This window comes from Sus scrofa, chromosome 18 (genome assembly GCF_000003025.6).
Source record: "Sus scrofa isolate TJ Tabasco breed Duroc chromosome 18, Sscrofa11.1, whole genome shotgun sequence".
Lineage (NCBI taxonomy): Eukaryota > Metazoa > Chordata > Mammalia > Artiodactyla > Suidae > Sus > Sus scrofa.
The window spans coordinates 39,928,396-39,950,915 of record NC_010460.4 but is presented as its reverse complement, the minus strand read 5'-3'; the positions used below and the strand labels follow the sequence as shown (position 1 = coordinate 39,950,915).

Below are 22,520 nucleotides of genomic sequence, written 5' to 3'. Positions count from 1 at the left end.
ACACCAGAAAGCATTTCATGACACTGCTTGTTTTCTAACTTCTTATACTTCCCCTAAGCACTCGTGCAGCCGAATTTGAGCATTTGTGCATTCCTTTCAATATTCAGACCTTTTCTCTCAATCTTTTTCATTTTTCCAGAAGTTTCACCCCTCCAAGGAGTCTCAGAATAGTCAAAGTAGAGTTGTCTGGTTGAGGGGAAGATGGCCTTCCCGAGGCTGAACCTGTATGGACCTCATGCCAAGCACAGACGAAAGGCTGGCCCAGGTGCTTCACCCAGCTCACCTGCCACAAGATGACACTAGGTAGAAATGGGAATCGGGACTTTTTATTTTTAGGAGGATTTGCAATACTATGGGCAAGTCAGTTGAACTTGTCTTACCAGGAAAGGATGTTGCTGCTCTTTGGTCATCTGTATGCTTTCAGCCACAGGATATAGTGAGATAACATCTTCTGGGGACAGCCTTTATAATACAAAGACCTAAATCCTATTTGATACCCCAATTTTTTCACAGAGTTCTTATATAGTAAATGTATCAAGTTTAATAAAGCATCTCATTGTCAAACAATATCTTGGATTTGATTTATAATCAGAAGGTTATATAGTTGATTTCTCTATTCAAAGGGAAGAAGTTGAACAGAATTAAAAACTTTGCTACTCCTTGGTAAGACTTGAATGTGGTTGTTTTATAAATAAAAGAAACTGTTAGGCTTAAAGTGGGAAAAGATGAGTTTTCTAGCATTGTGTGAAAATGTTAAAATATTTACAAGGAAGCTAGTACATTAACATCCTCTTTTTATTACCCCAATGGCTGATACCTTTTAAAAATTCAGGTTATAAAATGGTCCAAGCTTTATTATAATTAAAATGTAAGATTTTTATATGAGAGAAATAAAAGAGATTTTGCTAATTTCAGGTTAAAATTACATTTGTAAGAGTGATTTATTTAAACAAAAATATGTCTGTGCCAGTTTTGGAATGCCTTAATCAGTACAAAGGAGAAATTGGCTCATGGTTTTTCTATATGAAATGTCAAAAAAAATTCAGAGGCTGTATTATTTATTATTTCTAGCTTCTTTTTTTAGGAAATGCAGCAGAAGATGTAATAGTTTTCATTGTCAAGTATGGCAGTGGACAACTTCTAGCCTTTGGGCCAGAATCAACCATTAGGTTAATGTCACCCAGCGTGTGGGGACCAGTCAAAGATGTCATGGCTCTGTGTATGCCTAAAGATGCAACACACCACTTCTGATCATCTTTAACCACTTCATTGAAGAAAGGTTAGAAGAGAAGTATATTACTTCTTTAAAAAAGTGTTTCTGAGTTATGTCTCTCTTTTTTTGATATTTGGCTCCCATGTTTTTTTCCATGGAGTGCATGTGTCCATCAGATCATCTCTGTTCTCCTTCCCTTCTGTCTTTTTTGGACTCGTGTCCTGTTCGTAGTGTCCTGCCTTTCTTTAACTCAGTTTCTTTTTCTCTTGTTTCTATGTTCACCAGCTTTGATCTGTTTTCCTCTCCCTGCCTCTTTAACTTTTGATTCTCTCCTTTCATTTCCTATGATATAAATCTGAAACATATTATTTGATTTGTAAAGTTTACTTTTTTTTTATATTGTACAGTTGCGTTATTTAATTATAATTGTCGTAAATTCCTTGATGGAGAGGAAATCAGAATCAGTTCTAAGAAGACTTCAGCATTCCAAGAATGATGTCAAATGACCCCCTTCATGGTGGATTATGCACTTATTTACTATGAGATATATTTATTCTTCAGAGAGTCCTTGCTTGTGTATCAATTGTAGATTTTTGGTTTGCAGTTATTCTGAAGTTTTGATATAAGAGTCTCTATGTATACGAGATTGTTTTAAGTTGTTGTTCTCATAATTGCAAGTTCATCTCCAGTGTCCTGCATTTGTACCCACCTCTTCTCATGATTTCTGATTTTGGTGGTATAATCGTGCATGGATGGTTTCATATCTTTACTGTATATATACCTTTACTGGTGAGCCTGTCATTTGTGGAATTTTTGTTTCCTGTTGCTGTCTTTTCTGCCTAGAGAAGTTCCTTTAGTATTTGTTGTAAGGCTGGTTTAGTATTGCTGAATTCTCTCAGCTTTTGCTTATCTGTGAAGGTTTTGATTTCTTCTTCAAATCTGAATGAGAGCCTTGCTGGGTAGAGTATTCTTGGTTGGAGGTTTTTTCCTTTCATCACGGTAAGTATATCATGCCACTCCCTTCTGGCCTGCAGAGTTTCTGCTGAAAAATCTGCCTATAACTTTATTGGGGTTCCCTTGTATGTTACTTGTTTCTTTTCCCTAGCTGCTTTCAAGATTTTCTCTTTGTCTTTAATTTTGGTTAGTTTGATTAATATGTGTCTCAGTGTATTCCTCCTTGGGTTTATTTTATATGGTACTCGTTGTGCTTGATGGATTTGAGTGAGTAGTTCCTTTCCCATGTTAGGGAAGTTTTCGGCTATTATCTCTTGGAATATTTTTTCTGTCTCCTTCTCTCTCTCTTCTCCTTCTGTGATGCGGATGTTGTTGTGTTTCACATTGTTCCAGAGTTCTCTAAGACTCTCTTCATTTGTTTTCAATCTTTTTTCTCTTTTCTGTTTCACATCCACAATTTCCACTAATCTGTCATCCACCTCGCTTATCCGTTCTTCTGCCTCCTGTATTCTGTTGTTAGCTTCCTCCAGTGAATTTTTTATTTCAGTTATTGTATTTTGCATCTCTTCTTGTTTAAGTTTTATATCTTGTATCTCTTTGCTCAGTGTTTCCTGTAAGTTATCCATCTTTGCCTCCAGTTTATTTCCAATGTCTTGCATCATCTTCAGTGTCAACAATCTAAAATATTTTTCCTGGAGGCTAAGAATCTCCTCATTGCTTAGCTGATTTTCTGGGGTTTTTCCTTTCTCCTTCATCTGAGTTATAGTTCTCTGTCTTTTCATTTTTATAGGTTTTTGGTGTGGTGACCTTTTTACAGATAATAGGGTTGTAACCTCTCTTACTTCTGGTGTGTGCCCCCCTTGTGGCTGAAGTCTGTATGGGAGCTTGCTGTAGGCTTCCTGATGGGAGGGGCTGATGCCTGCCCACTGGTAGGTGGAGATGATTCTAATCCCTCTGTTGGGTGGGGCTTAGTCTCTGGATGGGATTAGAGGCAGTTGTGCACCTGAGGGGTCTTTAGGTGGCCTGTTTAGTGAGGGGTGGGGCTGTGATCCCACCTGGATTGTTGTTTGCTCTGGGGCTTCTCAGGCTGACTGATGGGTGGGGCCAGATTTTCCCAAAATGGCCACCTCCAGAGAAAGGCAGCTGCTGAATATTCCCAAGTGTTTTGCCTTCAATGTCCCTCCCTCACAACAAGCCACATTCACCCCTGTTTTCCCAGGATGTCCTCCAAGAACTGCAGTCAGGTTTGACCCAGATTCCTATGGAGACCTTGCTCTGCCCTGGGATCCAGTGCACGTGAAAGTCCATGTATGCCTTTTAGGAATGGGGTCTCTGTTTCCCCCAGTCCTGTGGAGCTCCTGTGCACAAGCCCCACTGGCCTTCAATGCCAGATGCTCCAGGGGCTCTTTCTCCCAGTGCCGGATCCCCACACATGAGGGTTTTATGTAGGGCTCAGAACTCTCACTCCGGTAGGTGAGTCTCTCTCTGTGAACCAGAGAGCTTCTCACCCTGGAGGTATGGGGTTGTTTATATCACGAAATCACCCCTCCTACCTCTTGATGTGGCCTCCTCTTTTTCTTCTGGAGTAGGGTATCTTTTTTAAGGTTTCCTGTCCATTCGGGTGGGTATCGCTCAGCTTTTAGTTGTTAATTTTGTTGTTTTTAGGAGAGAAGTTGAGCTCCAGTCCTTCTATTCCGCCATCTTAATCCTCTCTCCCATTCTCTCTGTAAAGTTTACTTTAAATATGCATGGGGACAGTGATTTCTTTTCTCTTTCAAATCTCTCCTCCATTGTTTTCCTTTTATTTTTGTTTTCCACAATTGCCCTATTCCATGAGGGGGCAACTACCAGTGTAAACGCAAAAGCTACCTTTCTCTGATTTGGGAGTTTAAGGTGACTTTTATTGCTACAATGAAATGTTATATTGAGAACTTTTATGTTTATAGAATGTTTTTCTGGAAATCATTATCAGTATCTTAAGTCTGCTGGCTAAATTGCTTGACCAAATTATTTTATTTTATTTGAATCATTGTAATATAGAACTCTATATGCCTATAACCTACACATAAATATTTTAAAATATATCTAATTTATTATTATTTGCATTTTTTTAGCTGCCAAAAGGAAGGAAGTTATTAATTAAACTTTTTTTAAATTGTAGTTTTAATTTGTCATATTTTATTAGTTTCAGGTATATAGCATGGTGATTTGTTTTTTTTGCATATTAATTCTACTAAAGGTTATTATAAGATATTGGGTATAATTTCCTGTGCTATATAGTAAATCCTTGTTGCTTATTTATTTTATGTGTAGTAGTAATTAATCCCATATTCCTAATTTGTTCACTCCTCCCCTTTGGTAATTGTAAGTTTGTTTTTTATGTCTGTGTCTATTTCTGTTTTGCATATAGATTTGTATTATTTTTTAAGATTCCGCGTATAAGTGATATCATATAGTATTCATTTTTCTCCGACTTATTTCACTAAGCATTATATTCTCTAGATTCATCCTTTATTAACCTTTTAAACATTATTGAATTTAAAATATAAGTCCTAAAATGATAAAAAATTTGATTAGTGACTTAAAAGTACCTGTTGTTAAAGAATCTCCTGAATTTAAGTTTTATACAGAAAGATAATGGAGCCAAGAATTATGTTATCTTTTAGAGTGATTTTTTTAAAACTCAGGACTTGAATAATTCTTAACTGTTCCCATTATTTTGGCACCAGTATTTCCGTCTTTACTAATGATTGTCCGTTTTCTCTTTTGTGTGTGTGTGTGTCTACATGTGTACATAATCCTGGAGTAATTCACAAAGCTGGAAGAAGGAAGGTGATCCAGGTTTCTGATTAGCCTAATAGTTTCATTATTACCCAGCATATCAGGATAGGTACTAATAAAATACCAAACATTTATTAAATTCTTACTATGTGCTAAGTATATATGCATGATTTTATTCATTCCTCATGACATTACTGTGATGCGTGGAATGTTATTTCTGTCTTACAAATGAGAATACTGAGGATTTAGAGGCTAAATAATTTATCTAATATCCAAAAGTTAGTATGTTGCAGAACTGGGATTTTAATCCAGGCTGATTCCAAAAGCCCAAATACACACGCGAATGTATAGATTACTGGTGAGATGTACATTTTAAAACTGGAGTGTTTTGGTCAGGGTAGCTACATTTTTTTGACTTCTAGTGTGGTTGCACACGTTAAAAATATACTTATTTGCTATTTATATTTCTCCTTTGGTGAATTCCTTTTTTTTTTTTTTTCTTTTTAGTTGTGATAATTATCTCCTTATTGATTTATAATAGCCTTTTATATAGAAATGATGTTAATCTTTGGTTGGTTGAGTATGATATAAACATTGTTCTCAGTTTTTCACTTGTCTTTTGATTTTGTTTATGGGTTGTTTTTTTTTAATAGAAATTTTCTAAATGTTATGTAACCAAATCTATTAACCCCTTTCTTTGTAGTTCTGCCTTTGGTGTCCAGCCTGGGAGGTCTGTCTAGTGTCCTCTCTTGCTTCTTCTCTGTGCCAGGCCAAGATCACTCTCAGGCTCTTGTGTTCTTCACAACAAGCTTCAATCATATCCTCCGTGCTGGTGCACTGAGTCTTGGGAGCCATAGAGCTATGTTCTCATCTGCTTTCATATCTCCCAGAGTTTCATGTGAAATGCCTCCTAGGAGGAAGGAAAGAAATCACCCAGTTCCTTCCTTCACCCTGTAGAGACCCAAGGGATGGACGCCCCACACACAGCTCTCAGAATCCTCCCCCTCAGATCCTTGCCCCTCCCCACCACGGCCTCTCCTTTAATCCTAACATCATCCGATTGATTGACATTCCTCAAAAGGTTCCTTGGCATTCTTGTAAACAGCCTTGCTCCCTCCACCCTCACACCATGCCCTCCAGGCATAGCTAGACATGTCCCCATCCCGTGTGAACACAGCTTGGACACTTATATCTGCATGTACAGAGACAAGAGAGGTGAGTCAGTGATTAAATCTGTACCTCAGTCCCCCAGTTCTCTAAGCTTTTTGGTTCTCCAGCCTCTGACTAGCTTGGTATTTCCCCAGAAGGGTAACCCTGGAGCTGCAGGGATTCTCTCAAGTTGAAGAACATCACATTGTGTTATGAATGTCTTTCCTATAATTCCATTAATTAAAACATTTATTTTCCAGTCTAAAAGTGGCTACGCCAAGACACCTGTGTGTTTTTTAAAATCTCTGCCTCTGACTAGCTGATAGTGTGGGTCACAATGTGCATGATTCCCTATTACCTAAACTTTGGGTAAAGACAAGTGAAAGAATCAAATCGAAATTTATGTGAGGAGTGTTTAACCCCTTAAAAAGCATTATATAAACATCGGATGGTCAGGGCTCATCTGCCACAGCACTAGTGTCTTCTTTTGTGCCAACAGGTGTCGTCCATGGCCTTCTGTTCAGAGATTAATGGTGTGTCCACAATAGTCGTGGAGCCCATGAGGGGAGGGTTGGTGGGAGAAAGACCCCCAAACTGGTGGTTTTCAGCCTTGGCTACACATTAGGATATTTTATTCTCTTCCTTTTGCCAATCTGTATTTTCAGTGTCTTTTAAAGAATGTGTATTGCTCCTGTAATAAGACAGACCCATCTTAGAATATATCGATTTTAGTGATATAAACAATAATTAGTAATATACTCCTACTGCTTAGCATTTGATATATTAACAGCATGAGTTTTAGAGACTATCTTCTCGGACAGTGAGCTCTAGTAATTCTGAAAGGTCCAGAGTATAATGTATTTTCATCAAAATAACATGAGTATTATAATTTATGGCAGTAGTATGAATATAGAATTATATTGAAAACTATGGTTTCTCTTTATATCCCTAACGTCTTCTGATGCAAAAAAGCAAATGTGTCAATTAAATATGAAAACAATATTAAGAGGTTTCTGAAAGAGCAACATAGGGCTATTTAGATTGTATCAGATGCTGCCCTTTCTCTAGCCTTTCTGTGTAGGCAGCATTGAATTAGCTGGTGTTATTTTTCTATTTTTGTAGCTAAATTATGAAGGCTATGTAGCTATCACATGTGTTAAGAGTTTTGTTGATTTGGACTTCAAAAGGTATAACTTACAGTACAGCACAACTGCCAAGGCCTAATTAAAATAAGATGCCTCTTAGAGTGATCTTGTCCCCTAGTGCTTAATCTCTGGGGCAGAGGGTCTCTGCTGTGGCTGATATGGAAAAGAAATTAACGAAACTCCTAATTCTTAGGTTCACCATAATTTATTTTAATTATATTCACCCTAAATTGTCTCCTCACCTGGGCATCAAGAGCCACGTTTGAGGCCCTCTTGGAATGAGTGGGAGGGCGTTATGGATTAGTTTTTGATCCCATTTTATGGCTCCCTATTACATTCTCCTCCTTTTTGTCTTTTTATTTTGCTCCACTTTTAAATGTATTCTGTGTTGTTTTGACAGGACCTTGTAAGCCCCTGGAATCATTTCTGTAATGGGGTGGGGGTGAGGAAACCAATTTTGGCACCTCCCACCTGCCTAATCACCTTTGCTGGCTGTCATGTTTCCCTTGAGAAATCCTCAACTCCCTGCCTCTCAAGCGAGCTCTCTCACTTGTTGCATTTCTCAAGTCGGATTTTCCTTTCCTTCTAGAATAGATTTACAAACTCCTTGGACATAATAGTTCTCAGATTCTTTTTACTGTTTAGTAGATATTTGTTATATCAATAAATCAACTAACCTCCTAAAAGAAGTCAACAAGTTGTAGAAAAATGGAGAAATCAATGATTTAGAATACTGGCTGCAATCTTATCATTCCTAATTTATTTTTGCAGATTGTCCTAAGAAGAGGCCGATATGACTCTCCAGCTATATTTACTTAAATTTGGCTTTAAAGAGAGAGGTATGATTCTTCAAAATTTTATAGCTCATGACATTTTTTTCCATGAGTGCTTAGGTGCCATTGATTGGAATGCAGAATTCAGGTGTTGTGAGCATTTGAAGCTTATATAATTTTGGAGCACTTCTAAAGACAAAGAATTTTAAAAATTAGTACAACATTAGGTACAAAAGTATATGTTCTTTTAGAGTCAAAAAAGAATGCCAACATATTACTCATTTGTAAAAAGCTGACAATTGCCATAAATATCACAAAATCCACAAAAAATAACGTATTTATATTAGTGACTGCTTGATACAGCTTTTTAATACTTCTGCATATTTTCGGCTGCTAACTCAATTCTCTATCTACCTCTTCCATTACCAATGATTTTTTAAATTATTTTTATTTTTTCCATTACGGTTGATTTCATTATCACTGACTTTATAATTTCAGTTTCTATAGAATGAATTGAAAAATAGTTCAGCTTTCCTCTGGCATTATTGATCAAACTCTTTGAAAAAGTTATTAATAGTTTGCAAGAGTTTTTGCTTTACGACTTATTATTAGTAATGTGTAAGTTTTTAGGATTGTTGTCATATTTGGAGAAACTTTTATCATTTTTCATACCTGCAGTGTAAAACTTCAGAGCACTTCAAATTTTATTGCTGTGCAACAAATTTTAAATAGCCCTGGAATTGACAACTCTCATTAGCCAATTTGTTGTCAGCGTCCTCATTTAAGTTATCTTCATCACCATCACCATATAATATGAAAGCAGGAGGATATTTAAGTATTTTTCCAGTGTCTTCATATATTTCTCTCTTCTTCATTAGCTGGATTATTAAACCCTACAGGAGTCTATTTATTACTTAAATTTGAAATGTATCAAATTTTAATGAACTAATTTTGGTATGACTTTCAAGTGTTTTGGTTATGGTTTTCTTGTTGATAGAAGAATAGGTTTTTCTGATTTTATGTAGGAGTTATATGACTAAGAATGTTATTGGATGATGGGTTTGTAATTGAGTACTCTGAATTAGGAAATATTCCTGATAGGCAAGAGCTTCCTTCCACTTTGACTTGGAATCTGTGAAACTGGAATCTTCTTCTTACACTTTTAAATGTTTGGTATTCAGAACATCAGATTTTGTACATTTTAAACTGGGTTTTATCTCGACCACACATATACTTTTGGTACCAGACACCATGGAAATGCTTCTCTAGTGCTACAGCCTTTGGCTCCGGACCTTCCTCTCATGACACTTGGTGAGGAGAAGCAATGGGCAGTAGTGGAATTCCTGGAATCCATTCCTCCAGCAAAACAGCTAGTGAGAACTTAGCGATATTCATAGTTGACTGCAAGCCACATAAATATATCCCCAACTCGCTTTCAAATTTAAGAAGGCCACAGCCCCTTCGTTGCTCCAGGATCATGAGATTTGTGAGAATGAAGAGGTTTAAAGTGCTATTAACTTAAATTCTTTTTAACTGGCTGCAGTAATTGGTACTTGTTCCATCTGGCGCCAGTTCCAGAGAGAGAAGTTCATGGTGTCACCTGTGAACTCTCATTTCTATGTGCCAGACATTGCAAGAACATTAAGATCATCTGAATATGGGGAACAGTTGGTACCAAATCCTTTTAGGTAAACAAAAAACTGAAACATTATCTTCCCGTTTAGAACAGGACACTAATTAAGCCTGGACTCCAGGCACTTGCCATTTAGTGAAGTGTTTGGTCTACAAGAGGGACTGAATCCTTTAATGTTATCTTCCTGCATTTAAGTGAATTGTTGTCTTATTGATTTTTATGTTTTTAAATTTATTTTATTGAAGTATCATTGATTTACAATGTTACATTAGTTTCTACTGTACAGCAATGCCATTCAGTTACACATACGTATATATGTTTTTCCCATTATGGTTTGTTACAAGATATGGAATATAGTTCCCTGTGCTATTCAGTAGGACTTTGTTTTTTATCCATTCTATGTATAATAATTTGCATCTGTTAATCCCAAACTCCTAATCCATCCCAGTCCCCCCCCTCCCACCCGCTGGCAACAAGAAGTCTTTTCTCTATGTCTGTGAGTCTGTTTCTGTTTTGTAGGTAAGTTCATCTGTGTCATATTTTAGATTCCACATATACGGGATATCATGTGGTATTTGTCTTTCTCTTTCTGATTTACTTCACTTAGTATGAGAATCTCTAGGTCCATCCATGTTACTGCAAATGACATTATTTCATTTTTATGGATGAGTACTATTCATTATACACACACACACACACACACACACACACACACATATGTACCACATCCTCTTTATCCATTCACCTGAAAATGAACATTTAGGTTGTTTCCATTTCTTGGCTGTTGTAAATAGTGTTGCTGTGAACATAGGGGTGTTTATATCTTTTTGAATTATAGTTTTGTCCAGATATATGCCCAGGAATGGGATTGCTAGATCATATGGCATCTAACTGCTGTCTTATTTATTTGAGGTTGAAAATTAGGAAATCTCTTTAGGTATCTAATCATAAGCAAGGAAACTGAAGCTTTTATTCTATTAAGTCCTTTGGGATAAGATTAAGTAGTTACTCATTGCTTGGAGAAAAAGATGGTGTGTAATCCTCATTTTTCACACTCAGCAGCTCACAGAAATGAAAAAAAAAAAGCAATTAACAAGTGATTCTGAAAGAAAACATTAAACATTCCTCAGATTTTAATCACATATGGGGTGGAAAGGGATGAAGTTGGGATTTATTTTCAAGTTTTCCCAAAACATGTTCCACACACACACACACACACACACACACACTTCACATTCTCTACTTCTAAAGCCAGTACCATCTGGATCAAGTCCTCCTTTTCCACCCAGTAACACTGATGTACTTTTTCTCAGGCTGGCCTCCAATTTCATCACCTCCCCCGATTTGGTTGCCTTTGTCCTTGATTTTTGAGTCCCTCTTGTCATTTTTGTGTATATGATTGACTCCTCCAGCGGCATTGACTCATATCATCTCTCCCTTGTCTCTGGTTGCACAGTGTGTGGTGCTGGATCCACTAGACATACACATGAAAAAAAAAATGAATCTAGACACTGACATTATACCTCACAAAAATTAACTCAAAATGGGGAGTTCCCATTGTGGCTCAGTGGGTTAAGGGGCTGACTAGTATCCATGAGGATGCAGGTTTGATCCCTGACCTTGCTCAGTGGATTAAGGATCTGGCATTGCTGCAAGCTGTGGCACAGGTTGCAGATATGGCTCAGATCTGGTGTTGCTATGGCTCTAGCAAAGGCCGGCAGCTCAGCTTCAATTTGACTCCTCCAGGAATGTCCATAGGCCACAAGTGTGCCCCTAAAAATTAAAAAAAAAAAAAAAAAAAAACTCAAAATGGACCACAGATGTTCCTGGTGACCTAGTGGTTATGGATCTGGCATTGTCATTGCTGTGGCTTGGGTTCAGTCCGTGACCTGGAAAGTTTCCACATGCTGTAGACTCAGCCAAAAAGAAAAGGACCATAGATCTAAAGGGGAAATACAAAACTATTCCTCAAAGATAATATAGGAGAAAATCTAGGTAACTTATGTATGGCAATGGCTTTTTAAACATAGAACTAAAGATATGAGCCATGAAAAAATAACGGATAAGCAGGACTTTATTAAAACTGAAAGCTTCTGCTGTGTGAAAGATACTATAAAGAGAATGAAAGGGAGTTCCCGTCCTGGTGCAGCGGAAGTGAATCCGACTAGGAACCATGAGGTTGCGAGTTCGATCCCTGGCCTCGCTTAGTGGGTTAAGGATCCAGCATTGCTGTGAGCTGTGGTGTAGGTCACAGATGTGGCTTGGATCCAGCGTTGCTGTGGCTATGACATAGACTGGCAGCTGCAGCTATGATTTGACCCCTAGCCTGGGAATTTCCATGTGCCACGAATGTGGCCCTAAAAAAAAATAAAAATAAAACAAAATGGGCAATACAGATACTTGACCAAAGAAAATACATAAATGGCAAGTAAGCATGTAAAAATGTGCTCAACAGCATGTGTCATTAGGGAATTGCAAGTTCAAACAATGAGATACCATAACCCTCCTTTTAGAATGGCCAAAATCCACAATACTGACACCACCAACTGCTGGTGAGGATGTTGGAGCAATAGGAACAATCATTCATTGCTAGTGGGAATGCAGACTAGAACAGACACTTTGGAAGACAATTTGGAAGTTTGTTTTTACAAATTTAGACTTACTCCTACCATATATCTCAGCAGTCATGCTCCTTAGTATTTACCCAAGTGAGCTGAAAACTATGTCCACGTAAAAACTTGCATATGAATATTTATAGCAACTTTATTCATAATTGCCAATACACAGCAATATGTCCTTCAGTAGGTTAATGGATAAATATACTGTGATACATCTAGATAATGGAATAGTATTCAGTGCTAAAAAGAAATGAACTATCAAGCCATGAAAAGACTACAGGGGTCCTGGATAGCAAAGTCCGTGGGTGTCTATGGTGGTGGCTGTGGCTGTTGGGTCTTTAGTGGCAAAAGCTGCTGGGGTGCGCCTGCTCTCTTTTTCTCCCACCCCCTCTTTGGGAGATGAGGTGATGCAGGTAAAATGCTTCCTACAGTTTTCTCTGCAGCCGTCCTCAGTTGTGCTCCACTGGGTTCTGCAGCTTCTTAATCACACTCTGGAGCTCTCTTAGAGCTATTTTCATTTATGAGTAGTTGTTAAAATGTTGTTTCTATGAGGGATGAGGGTTGGGACCTCCTAATTTGACATCACTGCCAAGAGAAACCACTCCTATTCCATTTCTTACAGGAGGTACCAGTCAGCAGTAGAAAAAGAAAATATCTAAAAGGGATATGGATTGTGGAAAGGAAGGTACAAAACTATTATTATTTGCAGATATTGTGATTGTCTATATAGAAAGTACCCCACCCAAATTACATATCAATTACAAGTAAACTATTTTAATTGTTAAGAACTAGCAAGTTTGCTTGGCACCAAACCAGTTTGGAAAAATGAATTCTGTGTCTCTGCAATATCAATTGGAAGTTAGGAAATGAAATGTTAACAATAAAAATAACAATTAAAATAGTAATAAAAATATAAGGTACCTGGGGAAAAATCTCTCAAAAGATATGTAAGCCTTTTATGTAGAAATTAATAAAACTTAAATTAGTGGAGGAAGAGAACACGTTCTTGAATAAGAAAACTCAAAGTAATAAAAATTCATAGATTTTAATACTATTCCAATAAAAGGAATTCCCAACAGGGCTTTTCAAGGACCTTGACAAACTAATTCTAAAATTTACATGAAAGAGTAAAGACTCTAAAACAATCAGTACTGAAGAACTTGCTTTACCAAGTATCAAATCTAATCATAAAGGTTTGAGGCAGTATGCAGTTAATGCAGGAATATAGTAATAGGCCAGTGTAACAAAATATAGTGTGCCCCCAAACAGAAATATCCAAATATGACAGAGATATTATTACATAACAGAGGTAAAGAGTGGACTCTTCAATTATATAACTGTACTGGGGGGAAAATGAAAGTATTGAAGTATTACTTACATGTCACTGTACAGGAAAATCAATTTCAGTTGGTTAAATACTAAAATGTGAAAGGGAAAACTAGAAATATTTTAGAAAAACATGTCAAAAAATGTCTTTATGATCCCAGGATTTCTTAATTTAAAAAGTCATAGTCATAAAAGAAACTGTGGTGGGAGTTCCTATTGTGGCGCAGTGGAAAGGAATCCAACTAGTATCCATGAGGATGTGGGTTTGCTCACTAGGTTAAAGGACCTTGCGTAGCCGTGAGCTGTGGTGTAGGTTGCGGACATGGCTCAGATCCCGAGTTGCTGTGACTGTGGCATAGACTGGCAGCTGTACTTCCAATTTGATCCCTAGCCTCGGAATTTCTATATGCTGTGGGTGCGGTCCTAAAAAGCAGGAAAAAAACAAAAACAAAAACAAACAAAAAAAAAAACAGTTGTTAAATTGGACTGTCTTAAAATTAAGAATTCACAAATCATCAAAAGACACCATAAAGTGAAAATCATCTCACAAAGTGAGAGAAAATATTTCCAATGCATATAACCAGTGAAATATTAGTATCCAGAGTGTATAAGGACCCTCCTACAAATTGATAAAAGACTTCTTAATAGAAATAAAAGCAAAAGCATGAATGGACATCTCACAGAAGATAAACAATACACTAAAAATGAAATTTTAAAACCACAGTCTCATCAAGGAAATGCAAATTAAAACCACAATATGATTTTGCATCCACTAGATAGGAAAAAATGAAAAAGTCTATGAAGAATAATTTTGGAAAAGATATGTAACAATAAGCATCCGCATCTGTTGGAAGGAGAAATATCAGTTGGCTCAGTAACTTTGGCCAAGAGTTTGGCATTTCTTAACCAAGCTGCACATGCACATAATATGTAACCAGGAATTACATTCCAAGATGTGTACCCCAGAGAAATTTTTGCATTCATGCTCAAGAGTAATTTTTAAGAATGCTCACAGAAGCATTATTCATAAACAAAAAATGTCCAAACTATCCAAATATTCATCAACAGTAGAGTTGGCTAATTTTAATATATTCTTAAGATGAATACAATAATAAAAAGTTATTTAGAGCCAGCTGAGTTAATGTGGATGAATCTCAAAAACTATTATTTTTTTGAGCAACAGAAGCACATTATAGAATGCATACATTATGATTCTCTTTATAAAAATTTCAAAAATCAGGCAACTCATAGCAACATTTTGTTTGGGGATATATACCTTGGTTACAAACTGTAAGGCAGAGATCAACAGTTTTAGGATTAAGGTTACCCTTTGAAGGTGGAAGAGGGAGAAAATACTACTGGGGAGGGATATCAGAAGACCTGTTTATTTCCTAAACTGGTTAGTGGCAGATCTTATTTATTTTATTATTTTTTAAAAAAACCTTAAATTTGTAGGTTTCATACATTCTTTTTAAAAATAATTTATGTCACCATAAAAAAGTTGAAAACAAAAAACCTCATGTACTTCACCTCCCTCAAGATTCTGATAAAATTTCAACCCTTGAGAGATGAGCTTCAATTTGCAAATCTCTTTGCCTTGCCAATAGTAGTTTTGATTATATTTTATTTTCCTTAGCTTAAGAAAATAATGGATATTTTTTTCTTAAAATGTAAAATTATAGGTAATATTATATTGAATATATATTTAAATTATATATACCTATCCCTCTCTGTTTAGATTTTGATTATTTCTCCATCCATCAGCTATCACTCACCCACCTCCACCTTCAACCTTTGGGAAGTACCAAATGGTAGCCACATTTGAAGCCAGGAATTAATCATGGGAAGAAAGTTTTACAAATATTAATTTTCTGATCTAACAAACCCGTCTGTATCTCCTTACCCTGTAAACATTCTATTTGGCAGTAATGCTAAGATATTTTTCTCCTCTTTCATTTTCTAATTAACTTGCAATGTGTTTTCCCTAAATTCACAATGAGTTTGGAATAAAAGTAATTTGCTTCACCAGGTGGTATTTCTCACATTCCAGATGTTAATATAGGTCTTAACCCATGGTCAGCTTTAAGGGTAACAACAGCACAGTAGTATTTATGGCATCTACCAAATGAGTTACAGAATATAGTTGTTAAAGTATTATTATAGATAGAGTGACCACGTAATTAATTAGCCAGACACTTTTGGGAATGAAAGGGGGCACTATTAATAATTATTCTGGGACACAGGAATAAATGGGAACAGTTCTAGGCAAAAGGAGATATGCGGTCATCCTGGTTATAGAAGAATCTAGCTCAACAAGGACCCAACTGAAGACACATCTGGTATGGTGTAAGTTTTCTTTCAACTGTTAAAACCTTGTAAACAGAAATGGTCTTGTTTTAATGTGGTTTATCGTAGTTGTAGTCCTTAACCAGCACTCCTGACAGATGTGTTTACTAGACCTCATTGACACCAACAATTGGGGTGCCTGCTTACTGAGAGGAGGTTTTACTAGCAATCCATGCAAAGTAAGTGTCCAACTAACTAGTCTATGAGGGAAAAATGACTTTGTATTTTTTGTCATTTTTAAAAGTTTGATTATCATCTGAAGCAGCACAAAATATAGTAGCAGGGGTCCTCTTCTATGTGGGCTTAAAATCTAGACAGATGGTTTAGGTGTAAGACAAGAAGAATGAAAATTCTTTCTGGAGTTGAGAAAGGTTTATAAATAATAATAAAGTAATGAGAATGAGCCTCTATAGAGTCCCACTGCTGTGCTAGGCACTGAATTGTATTCACACTATAGCACTTAATCTTCTTAAGAGCCATATTAAGAAGTGATTATTTCTATTATCCAAATGAGGAAACTTTTAAGGATTCACACAGGATTACATAAGTGGCAGAATTAACGGTAGAAATTCAGGTCTATCTGACTCTAAAGCCTGTGTTTTATCTATAATGCCTAGTGACTTTCTGGATTTTTTTTCATTTTATTATTTACATTGGCACTGTACCACTACTGATACAGAGGTCAGGCTCCATTTTTACATTCATAAGGTGGCTCCTCAGTTTCCACTACACAACTACTATTGGAATTTCTAAATTGATTTTAGAAAGCATCTTCCTATGATTTGGGATGGTGTTTATATCTGTTATCAATGGCCCCTAATAAGTCAAGTGAGGAGAGAAAGGGAAGATATTTTTTTAAAAAATAGACCTTTTAGAGAAAAATGCAATGTATGGACTAGAAATACAATGGTAGGCTTAATTGAAAATTGACACTGCAAAAGAAAAGATTAATGAACTTGAAGATCTAGCAATAGATACTCTTCAAACCAAAGCTCAGAGAGAAAGAAGTCTGAAAATTAAATAAAGAGAGCCTTCATGACCTGTGTGAAAATGTCAGGGGCTTAAAATACATGTATAATTTGAGCCCCTTAAAGAAGTTGTTGGTTGGAGGGTGGGGAGTGAGAAAAAATTTTTGAAGAAACAGGGGGTTCCCGTCGTGGCTCAATGGTTAACGAATCCAACTAGGAACCATGAGGTTGTGGGTTTGGTCCCTGCCCTTGTTCAGTGGGTTAAGGATCCGGCATTGTGTGAGCTGTGGTGTAGGTTGCAGATGCAGCTTGGATTCCGCGTTGCTGTGGCTCTGGCATAGGCCAGTGGCTATAGCTCCAATTAGACCCCTAGCCTGGGAACCTCCATATGCTGCAGGAGCAGCCCAAGAAATGGCAAAAAGACAAAAAAAAAATTTTTTTTGAAGAAACAATTTTGATGAAAACTGTAAGCTTAAATATAAGTTTACAAATATAGGAAGCCCGATGAATATCAAGAAGAATATATAGAAGATCATACCAAGTCAACCAATTTGCTGAAAACCAGTGATAAAGAGGAAATCTTAAAAGCAGCCAGTGAAAAAGACATTTCATATGTAGAAACAAAGATAAGAGAATAGATGACTTCTCACTAGAAGCAATATAAGCCAGAAGACAACTGAATATCACCTTTAATGTGTTGAAAGAAAAAACGTATCAACTGAGATTCTATATATAGTGAAAGTATCCCTCAAAAACAAAATTAAGATAAAAACATTTTCAGACCAACAAACTTAGAGAGTTCAAACAGCAGACTAGCATTACAATAAATATTTTAAAAAGTTCTTTAGGCTGAAGGAAAATGATTCCAGATAAAAAATCAGATCTACACAATGGAATAAAGAGTGCCAGAAATAGTAAACATGCACATAAATATATAAAACTTTTTCTTCATTTTTTCATATAAAATAAAATTGGATGTTTTTGGCAAAAAATAATAACATATTTTGTTATTTATTACATATGCAGAAATAAAGTATACAATATATGCCAAGAATAGAAAGAGAATTGAAGGTGTACTGTTGAAAACTTCTTACAGTAATCACAAAGTGATATATTTGAAGGTAGGCTGTGATATGTTTAAGATCTACACTATAACCCCAAAGCAAGCATTGAAAAAAAATAGATATTGAAGGCAACATGGGACATAGAATACTAAGCAGTACTCAACCAAGCCAAAAGACAGGAAAAGAAAAATTTAAAAATAAAATAAAATACAGTTTAAAAAATTAGCATCATAGTAGACTTATACCCAGCCACACTGATTATATTCTGTGTGACTGTTTTCATACTGGATAAAAAAAAAGATCTAACGAAATACAAGATATGAAATTTTAATATAAAAACACAGGTTAAGAGTACAAGGAAGAAAAAGATATACTATGCAAACATTAATCATATATAAGCTGGAGTGACTATATTAATGTTAGATGAAGTAAACTTAAATATAAATAATATTATCAAAGGTAAAGAGGAATATTTAATAATAGTAATAAAGGACAATGCATTAAGAAGACATAACAATCCTAAGAGTGTATACACCTAATATCAGAACTTCAAAACACATGAAGCAAAAACTGAAAGAATTAAAAGAAAAGATAAAAGGAAAAATAGGCAAATCCATAATCACAACTTAGAGATTTTACCAATCCTCTCTCAATAATTGAGAGAACTAACATAATTAATAAGGATATAGATGACATGAACAACCTCATCAATGTAATTAACATCTACAGAACGTCTCATCTAACAATTACAGAGTACACATTATTTTTAAGTGTCAGAATATTCACTGAGATTGACTAGATGCTCGGTCATGAAATAAATTTTCAGAATGTGTTCTTTGATGACAGCAGACCCAAAAGATAATTGGAAAATCCTGTATATTTTAGTTATTCAACAACGTACTGCTAAATAACCCATGATTCATGAAGAAATCACATGAGAACGTAGAAGAAAATATTTTGAATTGAATAATAAAGAGATTATGATATGTCAAAAATGTGTAGGATGATCAAATGTAGTGCTTAGAGAGAAAACTATGGCTTTAAATGTTTGTATTGGACAAGGAAAAATGTCTGAGATCAATGATCTAAGCTTGTGCTTTAATTAAAAAGAGAAGAATGAACTAAACCAAAGGGAGAAAAAGGAAGAAAATAATGAGTAGAAATCAATGAAATATAAAGTAACAGGAAACAATAAAGAAATGAAACCAAAGTTGTTCTTTTTGAAAAGACCAATAAAATAAATAATCAAGAAAAAAAAGAGAGATACTGTTGAAAAAATTGAAGATGACACAAACAAATAGAAAGATACAACATTTCCAAGGATTGGAAGAATTCATATTATTAAAATGACAAGACTACCCAAGGCAATCTACAGATTCAGTGTAATGCCTGTCAGAATACTAATGGCATTTTTCACAGAACTAAAACAAAGAATTCTAAAAATTGTATGGAATCATAGAAAACCCTAAATAGCTAGAATAATCTTGAGAAAGAAGAACAAAGCTGGAGGTATCATACGCCCTGATGTCAAACTATACTACAGAACTACAGTGATCAAAACAGCATAGATACGGATACATAGATCATTGGAAGACAACAGAGAGGGAGAGCAGAAATGAACCCACACCTGTATGGTCAATTAATCTACAACAAAAGAGGCAAGATTTTTCAGTGGGGAAATTTCAGCCTTTTCAATAAATGATATTGCAAAGATAGCTACATACAAAAGAATCAGACTGGACTACTTTTTCGTACCATATACAAAATGAAAATTAAAATTGATTAAAAACTTAAATGTAAGACCTGATGCCATGAAACTCCTAGAATAAAACATAGGCAGTATGCTGTTTGACATTGGTTTTAGCAATATTTTTTTTTATTTGTTTCCTCAGGTAAGAGCAGCAAAAGCAAAAATAAACAAATGAGGCTGCATCAATCTGAAAAGCTTTTGCAGGAAGAAATGAAACTATCCACAAAACAAAAAGGCCACCTACTGAATGGGAAAATATATCTGCAAATGATATATCTGATAAGGAGTTAATATCCAGAATATACAAACAACTCAACATCATAAAAACCCCAAACAACCCAAATTAAAAAATGGAGCAGAGTTCTCATCGTGGCTTAGCAGTTAATGAACCTGACTAGTATTCATGTAGATGTAGGTTCTATCCCTGGCCTTGCTCTGTGGGTTAAGGATCCTGTGTTGCTATAAGCTGTGATGTAGGTCGCAGACATGGCTCAGATATGGCATTGCTGTGGCTGTGGTGTACGCCGGAGGCCCCTAGCCTGGAAACCTCCATATGGCACAGGTACAGCCCTAAAAAGACAAAAAAAAAAAAAAAAAAAAGGGACAGAGCACTCAAACAGTCATTTTCCCAAAGGAGACATACAGTTGGCCAACAGACACGTGAAAAGATGCTCAATATCACTAATCATCAGGGAAATGAAAATCAAAAACCAAAATGAAATATCACCTCATACAAGTCAGAATGGCTATTATCAAAAAGACAACAAATTAAATGTTGGCAAGGATGTGAAAGAAAGGAAGTGTTTGTACACTGTTAGTGGGAATGCAAATTGATGTAGCCACTATGTAAATTATTTAAAATATTAAAAATAGAAGTACCATATGATGCAGAAATTCCACTTCTGTTATTTTCCCAAAGAAAACAAAAACACTAATTCAGAAAGATATATGCACCCCTATGTTCATTGCTGCCTTATTTATAATAATCAAGATACAGAAGCAGCCTAATTGCCTATTGATACATGAAGGGTTAAAGAAGATGTGTGTGTGTGTGTGTATATATATACACAATGGATTATTACTCAGCCATAAAAAATAATGAAATATTTCCATTTACGACAGCAGGGATGGACCTAGAGGGTATTATGCCAAGTGAAGTAAAGTCAGAGAACAGCAAATATCATGATTTCACTTATTATGTGGAGTCTAAGAAACAAAACAAGTGAACAGACATAACAAAACAGAAATAGAGTTACATTTAGAGGGCAAACAGATGTTCGCCAAGGGGGTGGGGAGAAAGGGGGATGAATGAAATAGGTGAGGGAAACTTGAAGTTACAAAATGAATAAATCACAGAGTGAAGTGTACAGGGTGGGAAGAGAGTCAGTAACAATCTAAAATCTTTGTGTGGTGGTAACGATGGTCAAAAGTTACACACTTCCAGTTATGATAAACTAGGTATTAATATACAACATGATTAATATAATTAACACTGCTGTTATATATGAAAATTGTTGAGAATAAAAAATCCCAAGTTCTCATTATAAGGAAAATATTTTTTTCTTTTTCTTTGATTTTTTATCTGAGATGATAGGTGTTCACTAAACTTATTGTGGTAATCATGTGTGTATGTAAGTCAAACCATTAGCCTGTACATCTTGAACTTGACAGGGCTATATGTCAATTATGTCTTAACAAAACTGGAGGAAAAAAGAAAACCCTTAGATGATGAAGTCACTGATGAATTCTATTAAACATTTAATGAAGAAACAATAACAATCTTATACAAACTCTTTAAGAGAGGTGGCAGGAATAATTTCCAACTTATTTATTATTATTATTATTTTTTGGAGCCAGCATTATCCTGATACCAAATTGGACAAAAACATTAATTAAAGAAAAAGAAAGAATAGAAAAAGAAAAAAATCACTAAATATCCCTCATGAATACAGATGCAAATATTTTTTTTCGTCTTTTGTCTTTTTTAGGGCCACACCTGCAGCACATGGAGGTGCCTAGGCTAAGGGTGTAATCGGAGCTGTTGCTGCTGGCCTACACCACAGCCACAGCCACAGCCAAGTCAGATCTGAGCTGCATCTGCGACCTCCACTGCAGCTCACGGCAATGCCCGATCCTTAACCCACTGAGTGAGGCCAGGGATCAAACCCGAAACCTCATGGTTCCTAGTCAGATTTGTCTCCGCTGTGCCACGATTGGAACTCCTAGATGAAAAATTTTGACTGAGATATCACCGAATATAACCCGGCAGTATAAAAAGAGGAGAATACGCATGAGCAAGTGGCATTATAAAAAAATATGAGAGGGTTAACATTTTAAAATCAATCAAGGTAATTCACCATATTAAAGATATAGGAGATTATCTCAATAGGTGCAGCAGTAGTATTTGATAAAATTCAATACCTACTATTGGTTAAAAATTTTTAGCAAACTAGGAATAGAAAGGAACTTCCTCAGCACAGTGAAAGGCATCTATGTACTAACATTACACTTAGTAGTGAAACAATTTTTTTCTTAAGACTAGAAATTAAGTGGAAATGTGTCTGTTGTCACTATTTCTGTTTGACATTTTACTGGAGGTTCTTTTTAGTGCACTAAGGCAAAAAGCAAAAACAAAAAATAAAACAGAGTAGTGATGGGGGCACAGAAATTGGAAAGGAATAAATAAAACTGTCTCCATTCATAGATAACACAAGGAAAGCTACTAGAATAAATTAACAGTTACAGATACAGGAATATAAATACAAGGAGCCAATAATGTTTCTATATGCTAGCAACACAC

General features: G+C 35.8%; 1 protein-coding gene across 9 annotated transcripts in view; it reads left to right on the top strand.

Annotated features, from left to right (window-relative positions):
- BBS9 (Bardet-Biedl syndrome 9) overlaps positions 1 to 22,520 on the top strand; it is a 730,525-nt gene that overhangs the window by 443,329 nt on the left and 264,676 nt on the right. For 8 of the 9 annotated variants that reach the window (XM_021079336.1, XM_021079333.1, XM_021079330.1 and 5 more), the window contains 3 exons: positions 140 to 303; positions 1,085 to 1,279; positions 8,014 to 8,081. In XM_021079336.1, coding sequence (XP_020934995.1) covers positions 140 to 171 — 32 coding nt within the window. In that variant the 3' untranslated portion in view covers positions 172 to 303; positions 1,085 to 1,279; positions 8,014 to 8,081. Of the gene's footprint in view, positions 1 to 139; positions 568 to 1,084; positions 1,280 to 8,013; positions 8,082 to 22,520 lie in introns of those variants that run through there. The other variant, XM_021079334.1, reaches the window with a different exon arrangement.